This window comes from Dreissena polymorpha, chromosome 4 (genome assembly GCF_020536995.1).
Source record: "Dreissena polymorpha isolate Duluth1 chromosome 4, UMN_Dpol_1.0, whole genome shotgun sequence".
Lineage (NCBI taxonomy): Eukaryota > Metazoa > Mollusca > Bivalvia > Myida > Dreissenidae > Dreissena > Dreissena polymorpha.
In genome coordinates this window covers 64,663,773-64,684,091 of record NC_068358.1, presented here as the reverse complement: position 1 = coordinate 64,684,091, position 20,319 = coordinate 64,663,773, and the positions used below count along the sequence as shown (strand labels likewise).

At 36.8% G+C, this 20,319-nt stretch overlaps 1 protein-coding gene across 1 annotated transcript in view; it reads right to left on the bottom strand.

Moving 5' to 3' along the window:
- LOC127878477 (translocation protein SEC63 homolog) overlaps positions 1 to 20,319 on the bottom strand; it is a 34,548-nt gene that overhangs the window by 3,123 nt on the left and 11,106 nt on the right. The window contains exons 10-17 of the mRNA XM_052425004.1: positions 15,638 to 15,786; positions 14,914 to 15,061; positions 14,100 to 14,284; positions 9,895 to 9,902; positions 8,980 to 9,187; positions 8,246 to 8,323; positions 4,856 to 5,011; positions 3,985 to 4,083 (exon numbers count right to left, since the gene is read on the bottom strand). Coding sequence (XP_052280964.1) covers positions 3,985 to 4,083; positions 4,856 to 5,011; positions 8,246 to 8,323; positions 8,980 to 9,187; positions 9,895 to 9,902; positions 14,100 to 14,284; positions 14,914 to 15,061; positions 15,638 to 15,786 — 1,031 coding nt within the window. The remainder of the gene's footprint in view (positions 1 to 3,984; positions 4,084 to 4,855; positions 5,012 to 8,245; positions 8,324 to 8,979; positions 9,188 to 9,894; positions 9,903 to 14,099; positions 14,285 to 14,913; positions 15,062 to 15,637; positions 15,787 to 20,319) is intronic.

Genomic DNA, 20,319 nt, shown 5'->3' with positions numbered 1-20,319 from the left:
AATTTCCTTTCTAGAAATGTACATATCTTGTAATATCATTACAAATGCTGGGTCAAATTTTAAGAAATAACACAATACACAACTCTCATGACCTATTCGTCATCGATCAGACCCAATCCAAGACTGAAATCTTCACTGGGTAAGGGCATTTTTTCCTTCAAAGTTCATGGACTTCGATACAATAATTCAATAAAACGTACGGAAAAACATTCTTACTGTTCTTGCCGTTACATCATGCATCAAAACTAACTGTCCAGCGCCGTTTGAAACCTTTGTTTACATACATTTTAACTGGCTGACATTTTAAACACATGACTGATTTCATTGGTGCAACGCAAGGGTCTTAACTCCTGAAGATTTCATACTTGAATCCGGTCTGATCGCTGACGAGAAGTTGATTTTTTGTTATACTTTGATAATTTCCATTCAAAATGATGTTTTTACTCATTAATATCATAGCCACACGCTAACCAAATGTGCAACAACATAACAATATTCAGGTTGATCAATGTACAGTCCAGAATATTTAAAAATCTTGGGTAGGACACTATAAATTATCCATATATTACCCTTAACTACACAAGAGTGTCCCTATTTGTTGAACACAAGAAGGGATATCAACTTACTTAAAAACAGATAACTGTTTTCAAAAATACTTACTATTACGAAAATATTTCAAATTTAATACCATATTATAACAAGAGTGTACTGTATACTGAAATTTTGCTGTTTAATAGATATTTACAGATCTTTATTGTATTTTATAGCATAAATAACAAGACTATTGTCAAGCAATATGGTCCCCTACCGGTGAAACTCCACCATTGTCAGATTTTGTTTGTTTGTTTTTTTGTTGTTGCCATAGCAACCAGAATTTTTGACATAGGAACAAAATGAAATGACGTGCATAATCTCCATATTGCCATCTATCCATTTTTCAAGTTTCATGAAAAAATATGAAGAACTTTTAAAGTTATCGCAGGATCCAGAAAAGTGTGACAGACTGTCTGACTGAAGGACACACAGAGCGCAAACCATAAGTCCCCTCCGGTTTCACCGGTAGGGGACAACAAGGTTTTAACTGAACAGAGAATGTTAGATATTTCACCTAAGACAGAAGGGTGCACCCATTCACTACCCCCATTGTGCATGAAGATGCACAAATGCATTAAAAATATTCACAAGTTTTGAATAGCATTGTTTTCCAACGTGAATAGCTTCAAAATATATATTGCATGGTCCCATCTTCCTACTACCGAACTAGTACAGATAAAAAATACTATTTTTTATAAGGTTATTTCATCATATATATTGTATCTTTATCGAAACATACATTACACTGTGTAGGCTAGTAAATTTTTACACTGTGTAGGCTAGTAAATTTACAACCATACCACAAACTTATTGCAAAATAATTAATATCGGCCTCTAACTACAGCTTATATATGTATTATTAACTAGTAAAAAGTTGCAACTTCAGAACATTGGGCTTAATGAGATATAAGTGATTATATTTACTGACAAGAGCACGACATAAGGAGTGCCACCCTCGGCTGCGGGTGCAGTTTTGAATAAATGAAAGCTTGTCAGAATATTTTTTTTAGAGTTCACAGTGACCTTGACCTTTGACCTAATGACCAGAAATGGGTAGAACTCATCAAGGTGCATCTACATATGAAGTTTCAAAGTTGTAGGTGGCAGCACTTTGGTTTTAGAGCCAAATGTCAAGGTTTTAGCACAGCTGACGCTGGACGGCGGACAACGAGCTGGCTATGACAATACCTCGGGTTTTCTCCGAAAACAGCCGAGCTAAAAATCAGGTAAAAACAAACAAACAATTTATGAAAACTATGTTACACCTTAGAGAGTACTCTTCAACCACAGATACAGTTTTCACAAATGCAAATGAAAACTCATCTTCACAGCAAATCTTGAGAGAAATAATTTTGACAATTTCACAGAAAGAAATCAGAAAAACGTACTAGTAAGTAATATTTTAACACATTTGCACATGCATTATTAACATTATGAGCTCTTGAATAGCGCATAGATGTTACATTTTTCACAAAACTGGATTGTATTACAAAGAGAAAAAATATATATAAACCCATTTTAAAAATGATTTTTGCTTGCATGTAGTACAAAATAAAACATTTGTAGTATTTGAAATAATGAAAATCCAAGGTAAACTGTATTTTATTACAGAAAATATGTTTGGTCACACATATGTTCAGCAAAAAAAATGTAAGGAAGCCTTTAAGTACATCAAACCATCATTTACATAAATTTTTTTTTTTTATTTCTTCGCTTTAATTATTTATTTTGTGTTTATGTCTCCTTGACAGGTAGATTACATCCCTTTTCCATGTGTGCCTTCTGTGCTGTTCAAGTCAAGGATTTCTAAATCAAAGGACACCAAGTGAGATTTTTTAACAAGAGATGTGTTTGTCAGAAACACAATGCCCCCTATTGCGCCGCTTTGAAGCCATATATTTGACCTTTGACCTTGAAGGATGACCTTGACCTTTCACCACTCAAAATGTGCAGCTCCATGAGATACACATGCATGCCAAATATCAAGTTGCTATCTTCTATATTGCAAAAGTTATGACCAAGGTTAAAGTTTTGGGACACACACATACAATGAATGAATGAATGAATGACAGACAGGCCGAAAACAATATACCCCCGATCATTCTATCAGGGGGCATAAAAACATTTTAGGTGGTTTAAATTATGTTAACCCTGCAGAAAAATTGTATGCGCCAAGTACAATACAACATTTGAAAACATGTTGTCAATAGGAGACACTTAAGAACATTATGGCATCTGCATTATCAGAAATATCTACGTTATTTAGCAAAAAATATTGCCTTAACTGACAGAATTTCACTGAAAATTGGAACACTTGTTAATGTGTTCGTATCTGTCTAGAAAGTGCTTTTAGATGACTTTGTTTTAACACAAATACAAATTTAACATATCTGATGGAAATTTCTAATTGCACTATTTGTGACCTGCCCTTGGATGGATCTCCAACCGAAAAACTTGGAGAAAAAGGAGTTACATGTGTCAACAAAGCATGTTTAAGAAAAAAAGACTGTAATGTTAATGTTAGCGAAGGATGTGTAGTGCACACAGAGTACCGTAACCAATGTATTCATACACCCAATGTAAAACAACATGAGCCAAATAATAATAAGACTTCGGTGTCAATACTGTCCTCCTATTCATTTGATTTTAAATTCCTGTTTTGTAGGAAAGATGTGCATCTATGTTTATGCTGTTTGCGCTATAGACTTTTAAAATTTAATGACAGAAAATTGTGCATCAGGGATTAACTTACAAGCTCCTTACGTCTTGTATAACCAAAACTCTAATGTAAACTTTAGAAATAGCTGCGCAAATCCTTAGCAGTTTGCAGATTGCCTTGTTTGAATTATGGCGCACTGTGGAGAAAAAAGTTAACATTTAAAGAAGAAATTAATTAACCGTTTTGGTGAAATGCAATCAATAAATACCATAAAAGAGGACACTTTTACGCTTAAACAAACTGCAGCTCAAATTTTATATGAAACAGCAAAATCAGGATCTCAAGTTTCCGAGCAAACAAAAAGACAAAAGGTGCTTATGGCTGCAGCTTAAATTATCAAAGATGTCATTGATCTAGTACAACCAAACAAAAAATAATATCCAACATTTTCAGATATTGCTTCTTCTGAAAAACACAAGAATTTTGTTCCGGAAAGTATCCGCCATTTTCTTAGTGTTCTATATAAGACTTATTAATTTACTAATAATATTTATTTTTATTGTTATGTTAAATGATTGGAAGTTTTTCATAAGTAGAACATTGTCTGCATTTAAATAGTATAGAGTCAATGTTTGTTTAACTTGAACTTTGAGGTAAGCCCAATATCAACAAGCGCTTCAATGCGTTTTAACTTCAACAAACATGTATATTTTTTGAAATCAGTAAGTTACCTCCTCCTCTTTTTTAAGGGTGAGTATTTGTACTGGTGCGGACACCAGCATGTGATTCTTCCTGTCAGCAACGTATAGCCACCAGCCCTCCTGCTTCTCCTGAAAAGAGGAAATATCATGACTATATTAACCAAAGGGAAATATTATGACTATTTAAACCATAGATCTTCTTTGCAAATTAAAACTGAAAGGCATTCATTGTAATCATATCATCAGGGATGTGTATTGTTGAAATAAACCACATATGATATAATCAAATCATTACTTCAGCTTTGCCAAGATGAAGCTGTCTGTTCAGTATAATTTTTAATATTTGTATTATCCCCACGCCCAGAATTGGAGCAGGGGGATTATGTGGTTATCTCTGCCGTCCGTCCTGGCCACTATCTCCTCCTACACTATTAGCACTAGAACCTTGAAACTTAAACACATGGTAGCTATGAGCATATGTGCGACAGTGCACTATTTGGAATTTTGATCTGACCCCTGGGTCAAAAGCTGCGACGTGGGGATACGCATCGGCCGCGGCCGCGCCATTTCTAGTATTTTTCATTATTTCATTTGTTGTCATGATGTTCTGCAATTTTCTTCTGTTGGTTAAAGAATTGCAGAGCATTTTTCTGCAATTAAGCCGTGTATGAAGTGTCGAGGACATTGCAATTAATTAGTTTTTTGCTATATAAATTCGACCTTTGACCTTAAAGTTTAACCTTGACTTTTAAGGTAGGAGACAGTTTTTACATGGGACACGTGCTTTTTATGGTTTGCATTTGTTATGTAATTACAAAATCCATCAAAATTTGTTTAAGTTACAGCAGACCAATATTTTCATGATCAACTTGACCCTTTAAGTCTTAGTGAAGCAACTTACATCTGGGAAGTATGGACAGTGTACTGGATGGCTCTCTTTCTTCTTGGTCTCCAGAGTGTTCTCCTTCTTGGCCTCCTCCTGGAACTTCTCCCAGTCATCTTCCTCATGCTCCGTGTCCTTGCGGGCTCGCTTTGGGGCAGCACTCTTTGTGGGCTGCTGGAGTATATCTCTATTTGTTAAACTTTGTAAAGCAAATATTGTTCATGAAAAATGATTATATGGCCTACTTTGTTGGCTGCAAATAACCTCGATACTTGTGTGAATAATTCCATTTTAAACTAGAAATGGCGCGGCAGAGGCCGACACGTATCCCCACGCCGCATGTTTGACCCAGGGGCGCCCCAGGGTTGGTAATGGGGCCATGCATAGTTGAGATTGACCGTATTGTCATAAGAGAAGTTCAGTATCAATTAGAAGTGAATTGGTGTAGAAATGAAGAAGTTACAGTAAAAGCCAATTTTGGGTGGGTGTGGCCTATGTGGGCGGGGCGCCCCAGGGTTGGTAATGGGGCCATGCATAGTTGAGATTGACCATATTGTCACAAGAGAAGTTCAGTATCAATTAGAAGTGAATCGGTGTAGAACTGAAGAAATTATAGTAAAAGGCAATTTTGGGTGGGTGTGGCCTATGTTGGCGGGGCACCCCAGGGTTGGTAATGGGGCCATGCATAGTTGAGATTGACCGTATTGTCATAAGAAAAGTTCAGTATCAATTAGAAGTGAATCGGTGTAGAAATATTAAGTTACAGTAAAAGGCAATTTTGGGTGAGTGTGGTCTATGTGGGCGGGGTGCCCCAGGGTTGGTAATGGGGCCATGCATAGTTGAGATTGACCTTACTGTCATAAGAGAAGTTTAGTATCAATTAGAAGTGAATCGGTGTTGAAATGAAGAAATTATAGTAAAAGGCAATTTTGGGTGGGTGTGGCCTATGTGGGCGGGGCGCCCCAGGGTTGGTAATGGGGCCATGCATAGTTGAGATTGACCGTATTGTCATAAGAGAGGTTCAGTATCAATTTGAAGTGAATCTGAGAAGAAATGAAGAAATTATAGTAAAAGGCAATTTTGGGTGGGCATGGTCTATGTGGGCGGGGCGCCCCAGGGTTGGTAATGGGGCCATGCATAGTTGAGATTGACCGTATTGCTTTAAGAGATGTTCAGTATCAATTTGAAGTAAATCGGTGTAGAAATGAAGAAGTTAATGTAAAATAACATAAACAAGAGTGCCAAACTGTCACAAGATACGCCCGTTCGAGGGTTTTGGACACCATGCTCAATGCTTGAAAGTGTCCTCAAGACCTAGTTATTGACCCGGCATGACCCATATTTGAACTTGACCTAGATATCACTTAGATGTAACATCTGACTAAATTTGGTGAAGATCAGATGAAAACTACTTCAATTAAAGAGCGGACAACATGCTTAATGCTTGAAATGCACTATGTGACCTCGTTTTTGACCCGGCATGACCCATGTTCAAACTTGACCTACATATCATCTAGACACAACTTCTGACCAAATTAGGTGAAGATCAGATGAAAACTACTTCAATTAGAGAGCGGACACCATGCTAAATGCTTGAAATGCACTAAGTAACCTCGTGACCTAGTTTTTGACCCGGCATGACCCATATTTGAACTTGACCTACATATCATCTAGACACAACTTCTGACCAAATTTGGTGAAGATCGGATGAATACAATTTGAATTAGAGTCCGGACAAAGTGGCGCCGTTGAAAATGCACTAATTGACCCTATGACCTAGTTTTTGACCCGGCATGACCCATATTCGAACTTGGCCTATATATCAACTAGATGCAACTGCTGACCAAGTTTGGTGAAGATCGGATGAATACAATTTGAAATAGAGTCCGGACAAAGTGGCCCCTTTGAAAATGCACTTATTGACCCTATGACCTAGTTTTTGACCCGGCATGACCCATATTCGAACTTGGCCTAGATATCAACTAGATGCAACTGCTGACCAAGTTTGGTGAAGATCGGATGAATACAATTTGAAATAGAGTCCGGACAAAGTGGCCCCTTTGAAAATGCACTTATTGACCCTATGACCTAGTTTTTGACCCGGCATGACCCATATTCGAACTTGGCCTAGATATCAACTAGATGCAACTGCTGACCAAGTTTGGTGAAGATCGGATGAATACAATTTGAAATAGAGTCCGGACAAAGTGGCCCCTTTGAAAATGCACTTATTGACCCTATGACCTAGTTTTTGACCCGGCATGACCCATATTCGAACTTGGCCTAGATATCAACTAGATGCAACTGCTGACCAAGTTTGGTGAAGATCGGATGAATACAATTTGAAATAGAGTCCGGACAAAGTGGCCCCTTTGAAAATGCACTTATTGACCCTATGACCTAGTTTTTGACCCGGCATGACCCATATTCGAACTTGGCCTAGATATCAACTAGATGCAACTGCTGACCAAGTTTGGTGAAGATCGGATGAATACAATTTGAATTAGAGTCCGGACAAAGTGATGCCTTCCGCCCGCCGCCCGCCGCCCGCCGCCCGCCCGCCGCCCGCCAAGGGGTTTCACATAATACGTCCCGTATTTTATACGGGCGTATAAAAACGAGTGAAAATCTCTGACCCGGCCCCACCCCAACCCCCATAACTTTTGACCCAGGGGTCAGATCAAAATTCCAAATAGTGCAGGGTCGCACATATGCTCAAACCTACCATGTGTGTAAGTTTCAAGGTTCTAGTGCTTATAGTGTAGGAGGAGATAGTGGCCAGGAAGGACGGACGGACAGACAGACGGCGGAGATAAACACAATATCCCCACGCTTTTAAAAAAGCGTGGGGATAATTAAATGTTTCTACAGCCATTTTCCAATGTCCAGGTTTACACAACAGTCCTTTCCCCAGCATATGGACTCAAACGTGAATGTAGATGGCACAACAAAAGAAAGAGCATATATTTTCTATGGTGAACTTGAAATTTGGGGAAGTAATCATCATTTTGAGAAATTTTCTATTGAGAAGTGTACTTCATATTAGCCTTGCAAAGGCAGGAAAAACAAGAGATTGCCAAGCAATATTGTCCCCTACTGGTGAAACTCCACCATTGTCAGATTTTTTTCATATATATATTTGTTTCCATAGCAACCAGAATTCTTGACATAGGAACACAATAAAATGACGTGCATAATCTCCATATTGCCAACTATCCATGTTTAAAGTTTCATGAAAAATATGAAGAACTTTTAAAGCTATCGCAGGATCCAGAAAAGTGTGACAGACAGACTGACTGACTGACAGACTGACTGACTGACAGACAGACGGAGTGCAAACCATAAGTCCCCTCCAGTTTCACCGGTAGGGGACAACAAGCCCTACATGAAGCTGCTCCTAGTTCCCACCTTTTTGCTGGCGGCAGCTGCCTCCTCCTGTTCTGATTCTGTGCCTGACCCTCCCTCACCATCCTCCTCCTCATCTCCCTGCTGTCAAACACAGAATTTCATGATAATTGACTCAACTTGCATATTTAAACATCTTTCGCTCAGAAGCAAAGTGACATGGCTATATGCAACCAGCATAAAGCCAGAATAGCCTGCGAGTAACTTGCTGTTTTCAGCTCATCAGTATCTTACGGTTGAAAATGAAGCCTCTTAAACTTAAATGTATTAAGAAAGGTCTTTCACTTTAATTGATTTTCTAAGGGCCTCAAAATGCATACCAGAGCAGTAAATAGTACATGCGTTAAATAAAATTTACCACTTGTAATTAAAATTTTACAAGATAGAATCATATTGTAAACATTATTGACAAAAATGTTCAAGATGGAAACACCAATTAAAAAGACAACAAATATTGCGCAATTTCTTCATGTAGTGTACTTGATTAGGTGACACAAATACATATTCCCAGGTGTTTCATTAGGGCCCACGAGGCAGGGATTACACAGGGATATCACAAGGCTATTTTGACAAAAACTATGCCCTCAATTCATTCTTTCAATGTTCAAAAATATTATGAACAGAAATTAACATTACCTTCTAACATTTTTAAAATCATTCGCTAACTGCAAACCTGAGTGAAACCCTGTATTCCTTCTAGTAATCTGGAATACGCCATCACAAATTCCCCTCCATACCTCTTCGTGTTCTGCCTGTTTCTCTGCGCCCTCATGTTCAGACTTGGCCCCCACATTCTGGACTGGCTGCTGCTTCCACTGATAGGCCTGTTTAGGCTTCTTGCCCTTTGCCTTTTTCTTTCCCTTACCATGCTGATGCTTCTGCCATGTTTTTGGTTTCTGCTCTGGGCTGGCCTCATCCACAGGCTGAAAATAAACAAACAAAATGCTAGTTTTGTTTGAAAACAGACATGTTTATTCAGAGAACTTAATATAACCCAATTGGTGAGCCTTGACGAGTGGTTCAGGATAAATATAAAATTGGCTGAAAAATACAACAAGTTAAACATCAAATGGCACAAAAAGTACATAAAATGGCATTACTTTTACTGCATTTGCTGAAATACAACCAGTGTTTTTTTTTTCACTATTGTGGGAATGGGTCCGGGTCCTTTTGGATATGAAAAATGACTAAATTAGTGTTGTTTTGCTTTAAAATGATTTAAAAGTGAGTGTCAAATTGTTTCCAATATTATATTTACTTAGGTACAACATATACAGCTAGATAAGGACTAAATTTTGAGATCCAATAAATAAAATTGGGGGAACGGATGGGGAGGGGAAAAACTTGGGAATGAAGCTGTACCGGCCCCGAATTTGAACAAAAAACAACACTGACACCTTAGTTTATTTGATCATGAATTAGATTGTTGCTGCAGAAAAAAGATCCATTTATTAACATCACTCCCTAGTCCATACTTAGTATAGTTTTAATCTTTTTAATTTTGATCACTTAACATGAAACCATTGTATATGCTTACAATTTACCATCCTGGTGTAAAGATTCAATAGTTTGGTAATAAAACCTATATAAATTTAAGATTAAATCCATCTAAAGCTTAATACTCCATCCATTTCCGGAGAGTACACACTCACAGTGTCTTCTGAAACATCTTGAGAGGATGGGACCTCACTGTTTCATGTCTATCAACCTACCTAGTTCACCATTTCAACATTATGCCATATTTTAATTTTTATTTACATAGGTTTTGGTTTTGAAAATAAATTGTTAAAGCATAGTACAACAAGATGTGTTTGTGAAACACTATGTCCCCCCCCATATATTTGACCTTTGACCTTGAAGAATGACCTTTGCCTTTCACCACTCAAAATGTGCATACAAATATATTGTATTGAATGGTAAGCTGAAATTCATTAAAAAAACTACAACTTTACAAAATTTATTACTGTGTCAACACACATTTTTATGTCCCCCAGTCTATACTGGGGACATATTGTTTTTGTCCTGTCTGTTTGTTGGTTTGTTTGTAGGTTTGCTTGCGTTAAACTTGAACATTGATCATAACTTTTGCAATACTGAAGATAGCAACTTGATATTTGGCATGCATGTGTATCTCATGGAGCTGCACATTTTGAGTGGTGAAAGGTCAAGGTCATCCTTCAATGTCAAATATATGGTGGGGACATAATATTTCACAAACACATCTAGTTTGTCTTTTTTTTAAGCCTGTAGAAATGAAGACATTATTTGATAAAACAGACATTATACTTGCTCTACTTTCAGTCTGACAGAAATAAAGAAAACAGAAATAAAATGTGGAGCCTGCTAATGTTTGTTTTGTTTTTTTGTAGAAGAATATCAAAATGCTAATAAACATCATATATTAACAAGACTATTGCCAAGCAATATATGTCCCCTACCGGCTCCACTATTGTAAGAAATCCCACCATTGTCAGATTTTTTTATATATTTGTTGCCATAGCAACCAGAATTTTCGACGCAGGAACAAAATAAAAACAAGAGCACCGTCTTGCGGGTGCAGACCGCTCATCTATTTTTCTTTTTAAAGGTGAAGGGACCTAACTCAATTTCAATCACAAAGGAGGAAGGGGTGGACAGGAGAGGGTGTATAGTGTGGGGTTGTGGTCATTTATTACATTATCTTCCAAAAATGCAAAAAAAAATGCAAAAAAAAAAGTTTAAAAAAAAAAAAAAAAAAATTGGGGGGGGGGGGGGGCGGGGTATAGTGTGAGGGTGTGGTTGTCATTTATTAGATGATCTTTACAAAATAAATTAAAAAAAAACAAGATGTGTTTGTGAAACACAATGTCCACCTATATGACGTTTGACCTTGAAGGATGACCTTGACCATGACCCTTCACCACTCAAAATGTGCAGCTCCATGAGATACACATGCATTTCAAATATAAAATTGCTAGCTTAAATATTACAGAAGTGACATTACATGAGCAATTTTGACACATATATTTGACCTTGAAGGATGACCTTGACCTTGACCTTTCAACACTCAAAATGTGCAGCTCCATGACATACACATGCATGCCAAATATCAAGTTGCTATCTTCAATATTGCAAAAGTTATTGCAAATGTTAAAGTTGGCACAAACCAACCAACAGACCAACCAACAGACCAACCAACCAACCAACAGACAGGGCAAAAAACAATATGTCCCCCACTACTATAGTGGGGGACATAAAAAAAAAAATTGGGGGGGGGGGGGGGGGGGGGGGGATTCGGGTGGGGGGGCGCGGGGGATGGTTTGGGTGGAGTCTATTGTGGTATGTCAGGTAAGTGTTGTTTTGTCAAAGTATCAATCAAATCTAATCATAAATAAAGAAGTTAATGCAATTTTAGCAAAATTTAATAATTTGACCTTGAGAGTCAAGGTCATTCAAAGGTCAAGGTAAAATTCAACTTGCCAGGTACAGTACCCTCATGATAGCATTAAAGTATTTGAAGTTTGAAAGCAATAGCCTTGATACTTTAGAAGTAAAGTGGATCTAAACACAAAATTTTACCATATATTCAACTTTACTAAGTCAAAAAAGGGCCATAAGTACATAAAAATGACAACCAGAGTTATGCAACTTGTCCTTTACTGTCCCCTTATGATAGTTTGTGAGTGTTCCAAGTATGAAAGCAATATCTATGATACTTTAGGGGTAAAGTGGACCAAAACACAAAGCTAAACAAAATTTTCAATTTTCTAAGTATAAAGGGCCCATTATTTCCTCAAAATGCCAGTCGGAGTAACATAACTTTGCCTGCACAGTCCCCTTATGATAGTTAGTAAGTGTTGCAAGTATGAAAGCAATAGCTTTGATACTTTAGGAATAAAGTGGACCTAAACACAAAACTTAACCAAATTTTCAATTTTCTAAGTATAAAAAGGGCACATAATTCTGTTGAAATGTCAGTCAGAGTTACATAACTTTGCCTGCACAGTCCCCTTATGATAGTTAGTAAGTGTTGCAAGTATGAAAGCAATAGCTTTGATACTTAAGGAATAAAATGGACCTAAACACAAAACTTAACCAAAATTTTCAATTTTCTATGTATAAAAAGGGCACATAATTCTATCAAAATGCATGCCAGAGTTATCTAACTTTGCCTGCCCAGTCCCCTCATGATAGTAAGTAAGTGTACCAAGTTTGAATGCAAAAGCATTGATACTTTATGAGAAAAGTGGACCTAAACGCAAAACTTAACCGGACGCCGACGCTGACGCCGACGCTGACGCCAAGGTAATGACAATAGCTCATTTTTTTTTCCAAAAAATAGATGAGCTAATGACCTGCATAATGTCCATATTGCCATCTATCCATGTTTAAAGTTTCATGAAAAAATATGAAGAACTTTTTAAAGTTATCACAGGATCCAGAAAACCACCATTTTCAGCAGTATTTCTAGTCTATTTGTTGCCATAACAACCAGAATTTTTGACGTAGGAACAAAATGAAATGACGTGCATAATGTCCATATTGCCATCTATCCATGTTTCAAGTTTCATGAAAAAAAATTAAGACGTTTTCAAAGTTATCGCAGGATCCAGAAAAGTGTGACTGACTGACAGACAGACAGAGCGCAAACCATAAGTACCCTCCGGTGAAACCGATTGGGGACAAAAATACTCTCCTAGTAGCCACAATAAGTGTTTCTGTTTGCATAATATTTGGTACAACTTTTCTGTGAGATTTACTATAGACAAAATTTAACATAATTAGATAAGCCATTTTTTTTAGAAAATGCTAGACAATAAGACAATTCTGAATTATAAAATATTTAAAATCATTCCTCTTTTAACTGGGCATGAACTGTGTCAATTAATAACAAATAAATGTTCTTAATTCATGTAACAGTTTTGAACATATTTCCTTATTTAAAAATATATTATACCCAGGGCAAAACAGGCAAAAAAGGTGCGCACACACAAACCTAAAATATGACAGCATAAAACATAGCCTGAGGATAGGGAAATAGATAAATCAACAGTTATCAATAACATCTTATGCTGTAAACAGTACCAAAATGATATTCAATAACACAATTAGATAAAATTACATTGTGGAAACACCATTCATGTGCATTTTTTTTGCCCACAATTAACAAGAAACTTTTTCATTTGTTGTACTTGTATTCTACTGGAAATGTGCATAATTATAGAGTGCAAGAACACACAAAATTAAAAACTATATATTTGGCAAAGTTACAAAACGTTTAACATGCACAATTGTTTTCCATTTCATCTTCTTTACTCATAACACCATTTAACACCTTAAACCTTACAAGAGACATATTACAACCAGTTATTTCTTGGAGAAGAAAAAAATAAAAAAAGCAGCAATAACATCTCAATTCAATGCATGCACAACAGTTTTAGTATCCCAACACATGTGTATTTTATCCCCGAACAAAAAAACCCAGATGTATTAGATTTCAATAAAATTAAATGCTAAAAGTAGACACATGCTTCCTGATAACCTGATGGCATTTATCATCTTAAATTTTCAAACCACCTCCATTTCCATACAAAAATTGTGAAATCTTACATATACTGTGGCAAGCATATCCACGAAATTTCCAACTGGGTCAGAACATATCTGCAATAGAATCTTTTGAATGAAAGGCAAAAACATGCAAGGTTTTCCTTGATCGTAAACTAAAGCTAATTTTATGTATGAAAGCAAATAGATCAAAGCACAAAAGTTTGTTTTAAAGAAAAACTAAAATTGGAAATAAATAACCTTCTATATACACGAGAGAGAGAAACAATGACTCCTGGTGTTAGAAGATACAAAGAAATATTCAGTCCCTTACTTTTCCTTCCTCATCTGGCTCCTTTTCCTCCACTGCCTCCTGTTCCTCGTCCCTCATGTTCGTGTCCTCCATCTCGCCTGTCAGCTTTTCGATATCAAACCCGTCCATCATGTTCCTGCGCTTCAGACTCACGGTTACCGTGACGATGCTTCCCGCGGTGATCGACTTGTCCTCGTCGTCCTTCACTGGATATTGATATAGTGGAAGAGTTACATGAGCCTCTGGTCCAATACTAATCAATATGTTTCCTATTGTCAGTCACATTAATATTTAGTGTTTCCACACGTCTCTGATTTTCTTTTTTGTGCCACTTAGACCAAACATATGAGCCTATTTCTTGGAAAACAAATCTTAATGCATAAGAGTTAAGTGGAGTACTTGATCAGCCTCTGCAGTATGCAAAGGCTTATATGGGATGACACTTTCCGCTTGTACAGGATTTTCCATTAGTATAGACTTCCTTTAAATAAAATTTAAAAAATCAAAGTGTCGTCATTGATTACCCTGTGTAAACTGCACAAAAAACTTGGAAACAAAACCAGACGATATCAAAAGTCTGCATGCTCATTTGTTCATTCAAGCACATCCGAGATTAAATACATTGTCATCCGGGATGGAAACAAGCAAAAGCCCATGAGCTTATGCCCCCCAAAAATAATTTGTATACCACTTAATTTTTTATGAAAACTTAAGTGCCCTTTGTACACAGAAAGAATTCTAAAATGTAGGTCGACAACAATGGATAAAATGTGGTGTTTTTTTAAATAAAATAAATGTTTGTTTCTAATCCTGTGTCATCAATCAGGTATCTCACCTTCAGACTGTACTATCATCTCCACATTGGGCATAGTGGCACACACATTCATAACATCCTGGTACTCGGCGTCATTAAGATTGCGCAATAGGGCACGTCTCTCTTCTTCATCCATGGCGACCAGGTCTCGGATACGCTGAACATTCCTCTGCAAAGCAAATATGTATTCTTTATTATCTCATCAATAGGTCTGGATTGATGCAAACAGCACCCTCTGTGTTAAACACAGCTGAGGTTTCACCCTCATGAATACAGAGAGCAATCAAACTATAAAAAAAAATTGTTTGGTATTAACAATGTCATGTCTTAAATTTTGCGTTATTCACTTTGTTTGACCTTTGTTTCTGGTAAAGCATGTTACAGAAATGCATGAAGATAAGGCAATTCATTGACCTCTGAAACAAGCTTTTTGACCTATAGACCAACCTTTGACCCCACATGACCCAGTTTCATATTTCAGAAAAGATCTCATTTGGACAACTGTTGTTACTAAGTGTATATTATTGTCATCTGCTAACTGTATGGCTTACACCAACAATAATTGCATGGTTAATATAATTTAATCTAACTGTATGTCCACAATCTATAATTTAATTTGTTTATATGCATAAAAAAGCATACCAAATTTTCCAGAAAAGAAATTCCACTAAGAAGAACACTGCCAATTTAAGTGCATATTAAAGTTCAAGAACCTTGAAAATTGACACATGTGTATTTTCATTACCCTTTTTGTGACAAAGTGTCTCATCATGTCAGGTCTGATGTGGGGCAGCTGCTGTAGGGGACTGGCCTTAGACTCGAGGGCTTGGGTGATCATCTGGGACACCTTCATGCAGTTCTCCACTGTGTCCAACCTCGGCAGCTCATTGGGGCCTGGGACAGGTAAGAAATAGGGGATATTTCTGGGGTTGTTGTAGTTTTTCAGTGTGTGATTATGCAACATTTCATTGAAAAGGTTTATGGTTTATGGTGTAGTTTTTTTTTTAGTTTTCATGGCCAAGATTGCTTTTGTTTTTTTATTTAGGGTGATAATGCAAGGGTAGGCTACTAATATATTATATTAATATTTTAATTGGAAAAATGATTATGCAAATTACACAATGATAATATGAACCATGATAACATGAAAAACAAGAGGGCCATGGGCCCTAAGGCGCTCACCAGAGACCCGAAGGAACTAGCTAAAAATGTGGCTTCTAGAGTGTTCACAAGCTTTTTTACTGTATAAATACAAGGAACAAGAGGGCCTGAAAGGCCCAAAGTCGCTCACCTGAGATAACAAGATATTATTGGGACAAACAGAGCTCCAGATAAGGTTTTGTGAAATTCTTAACGTTACTACCAGATTTTCAAAAATAATTCTTAACTCTGAAATGTTATTCTTAACGTTTTGGAAAATAATTCTTAACTTTTCTAAATGACCTAAAAATAAATAATAATGATTATTTTCATGCAAAAAATCAAAATAAACATACTAGCAACTTTATTTATACGAGTTCAACAGTGTCTATTCAGTATTATACCATTTTATTTTTCAAATACCTTCATATGCCCAAACTGTGTTTAGATTGCATGCCTTCGATGAATTTTTACATATTTCATAATTAAAACGGGTCTCTCCTTCAATCTTTTCAACGATTAGCCACGGGAATTGTCCCTTCCACTTGTTCAATGTTTTTTTTTGTTTAAGTTTGGACCCGTCGTGTCGCATTATTTCTTTTAGGTTTTCCGACTGTGTCGGCAACTGAACATACAACATCGTATAAGATCTTTTCTATAATGTCTTTCTTAACATTCAACTTCGGCTCACTTTACGTACAATATGTTAAAAGCGTGTTTTTGCACGCTTTGCAGTTTTTTAGGACGCTCTCTGGGCTCCGCCATTTTTTTTTTTACAGATAGACTGTACACGCCGCTTTTATTGGAAAAAAATGCGCTTTGTTAAACAAACCCGATAACCATTCTATATATCAGGGCTTTTTTTAAGCGGACGCCCGCTTGCCCGTGCCAGGTTAAAATCGTCGCGGGCAAGTGATTTTCCAAAGTAGATAGTCCGCCGGGCAAGTCCGTTTCGTATTAGCATACTTGCGGTATTTTTTTCGACTTTTCCCCTTGTATCTATTTATTTTCTTTGGGTCAATATATTTGTTTATCAAGTACAAGTAAAACTAGATTTGATTGGTCGCTTGCATTGTATAAGCCAATCTAAACGCTCAAAACAAGTTCTACTCGGCAGACGTTTCAACATGGCGGACGGTAGCGTCCAGCCGATCTTTTCTATTTTTAATAAAAGTAACTTGAAACACTCAAAGGAACAAACCAAAACAACCGAAAATGAAAGGAAGAGAAAATATGAAAATGAATCACGAAAGCGTTAACTGTGAATAACTTGTATGTTACATATTCACAGTTTAAAATAGTGAGAAACTCTTCATCAAAGACATCATGATGATTTTCAATCTCTGAACAATCATTTTCACAGTACTATTTTAAGCCCTCTCCCCTTTTAATCTATGCCCTTTGTATAGATATAGTGACAAGTATATCGTTTGAAAATTTTAATTGTAATAAACTTTTCATATGTATTGTATTCAATAGTGACTATTCAATGAAATAAAACTGTCCAGATTTTGTTTTGCTGACAACTTTATATTATAAAAACGATTATTTATTTATTGTTGATACATTGAATATAGCTGAAATTAAATCTAGAATAATAATGCATCAATGCTTTAAAGATCAAATGACAATAAAAAAATGACTTCAAAATAGGGCAACCAGTTTTTAATGAGGGCAAGTAGATGTTCAAAGTAACTTGCCCCCCGGGCAAGTGAGTGTCAATTTCTTACGTTAACCCCTGTATATAAGCACCGAAAAGATCTTTAATACGCAAAAAGAACTCAATAAAAATCGATAGGAACCGATGTAAAAATAATATTCGTAACTTGATTTTGTAATTCTTAATGGTACGACAAGATTTTAAAATAAATACGTAACGGACTTGAAAATAATTCGTAATAACGAAAATACGACCCTCATCTGGAGCTCTGGACAAATCTTCTGACCAAGTTTCACGAAGATGGGAAAATAAATGTGGCCTCTAGAGTGTTAACAAGGTTTTACTATAGCCTTATAAGGAAAAATGCCCCGCCCCTGGCAGCCATGTTTTGCAACCAACCGGCATCATTTTGAGACTCGTCCAAGATATTATTGGGATGAATCTTCTGACCAAGTTTCATGAAGATCGGACAGTAAATGTGGCCTCTAGAGTGTTAACAAGATTTTACTATAGCCATATAAGGAAAAATGCCCCGCCCCTTGGAAGCCATTTTTTTCAAGCAAACATAATTATTTTCAAACTCATCCAAGATATCATTGAGACCAATCTTCTGACCAAATTTCATGAAGATTGGACAATAAATGTGGCCTCTAGAGTGTTAACAAGGTTTTACTATAGCCATATATAGCCATATAAGGAAAAATGCCCCGCCCCTGGTGGCCATGTTTTTAAAGCAACCAAAACCATTTTCGAACTCATCCAAGATATCATTGGGACAAATCTTCTGACCGAATTTTATGATGATTGGAAAATAAATGTGACCTCTAGAGTGTTAACAAGGTTTAACTATAGCCATATAAGGAAAATAGCCCCGCCCCTGTAGTGGCCATGTTTTTCAACCAACCGGCATCATTTTTGAACTCGTCCAAGATATTATTGGGATGAATCTTCTGACGAAGTTTTATGAAGATCAGACAATAACTGTGGCCTCTAGAGTGTTAACAAGATTTTACTATAGCCATATATAGCCATATAAGGAAAAATGCCCCGCCCCTTGGCAGCCATGTTTTTCAAGCAAACGTAACCATTTTCGAACTCATCCAAGATATCATTGAACCAATCTTCTGACCAAATTTCATGAACATTGGACAATAAATGTGGCCTCTTGAGAGTTAACAAGGCAAATGTTGACGCCGCACAAGGACAATGGACAACAGACGACGGACAAAAAGCGATCACAAAAGCTCACCATGAGCACGTTGTGCTCAGGTGAGCTAAAAAGAGCCCCCACTGGCGGCCATGTTGTTTTACCGATCCAAACCATTTTTGAACTCAACCGTCGTATCCAGGAAACAAATGTTCTGACCAAATTTCATGAAGATTGGGAAAAAATGTGTCTTCTAAACTGTTCACCTTTTTTCACTATATACATATAGAGACAACTGCCCCACCCCCTGGTGGCCATGTTTTTCAAATGACAATTTTTAAACTCCTCTGAGATATCCACAAAACCAATGTTTTTACAAAATTTCATGATGATAAGGCAAAAAATGTGACTTCTAGAGTCTTCACAAGCTTTTTTAAGTATATAAATATAAGGAAAATGACCCCCGCCCCGGAGGCCATATTTTTTATGGATCCAAACCATTTTCAAACTCAACCATCGTATCCAGGAAACAAATGTTCTGACCAAATTTCATGAAGATTGGGCAAAAAATGTGTCTTCTAGACTGTTCACATGTTTTCACTATATACATATAGAGAAAACTGCCCCGCCCCCTGGCGGCCATGTTTTTTCACAGATCTCGACCATTTTCAAACTCGTCCGAGATATCAATAAAACCAATGTTTTGACCAAGTTTCATGAAGATTGGACAAAAATTGTGACTTCTAGAGTGTTCACAAGGTTTCTCTAAAGCCATATTAGGAATACTGCCCCGCCCCCTGGCGGCCATGTTTTCCAACGGACCGGAACCATTTTTATACTCAACCAACGTAACATTAAGACAAACAATTTGACAAAGTTACATGAAGATTGGGCATCAAATGTGACTTCTACAGTGTTCACAAGGTTTTTCTTTTTTTTGACCTAGTTTTTGACCCAGCATGACCAAGTTATCAACTCGGTCGAGGTATCATTGGGACAAATGTTCTGACCAAGTTTCATGAAGATCAGACAAGAAATGTGGCCTCTAGAGTGTTCACAAGGCAAAATGTTGACGACGGACGCACGACAGACGACGGACAAAAGGCGATCCCAAAAGCTCACCATGAGCACGCTGTGCTCAGTTGAGCTAACAATCACATGTTAATTGTATTGATGCTATTTTTAAAGGGACTGTCAACCGCCATTTACGAAAAAGAAAAGTTCTAAAATACCATATTTTTTTTACGATTATTAGTTTATATTGATTAAAATATCATGACTGGTATATTACATTACTTGAAAAAATTTAATATTTTCAGTATATTCGGTAATCAAATTTCGCGATGTGAAATCGAAAGTACATTGCGAAAATAGGTGACATAACGATATACAAAACTATAAATAACGCAAGTAGATTAATCATTGAATATATAAAATATATACAATTCACAACGCATGCACAATTTGCATTCCTGGGTTT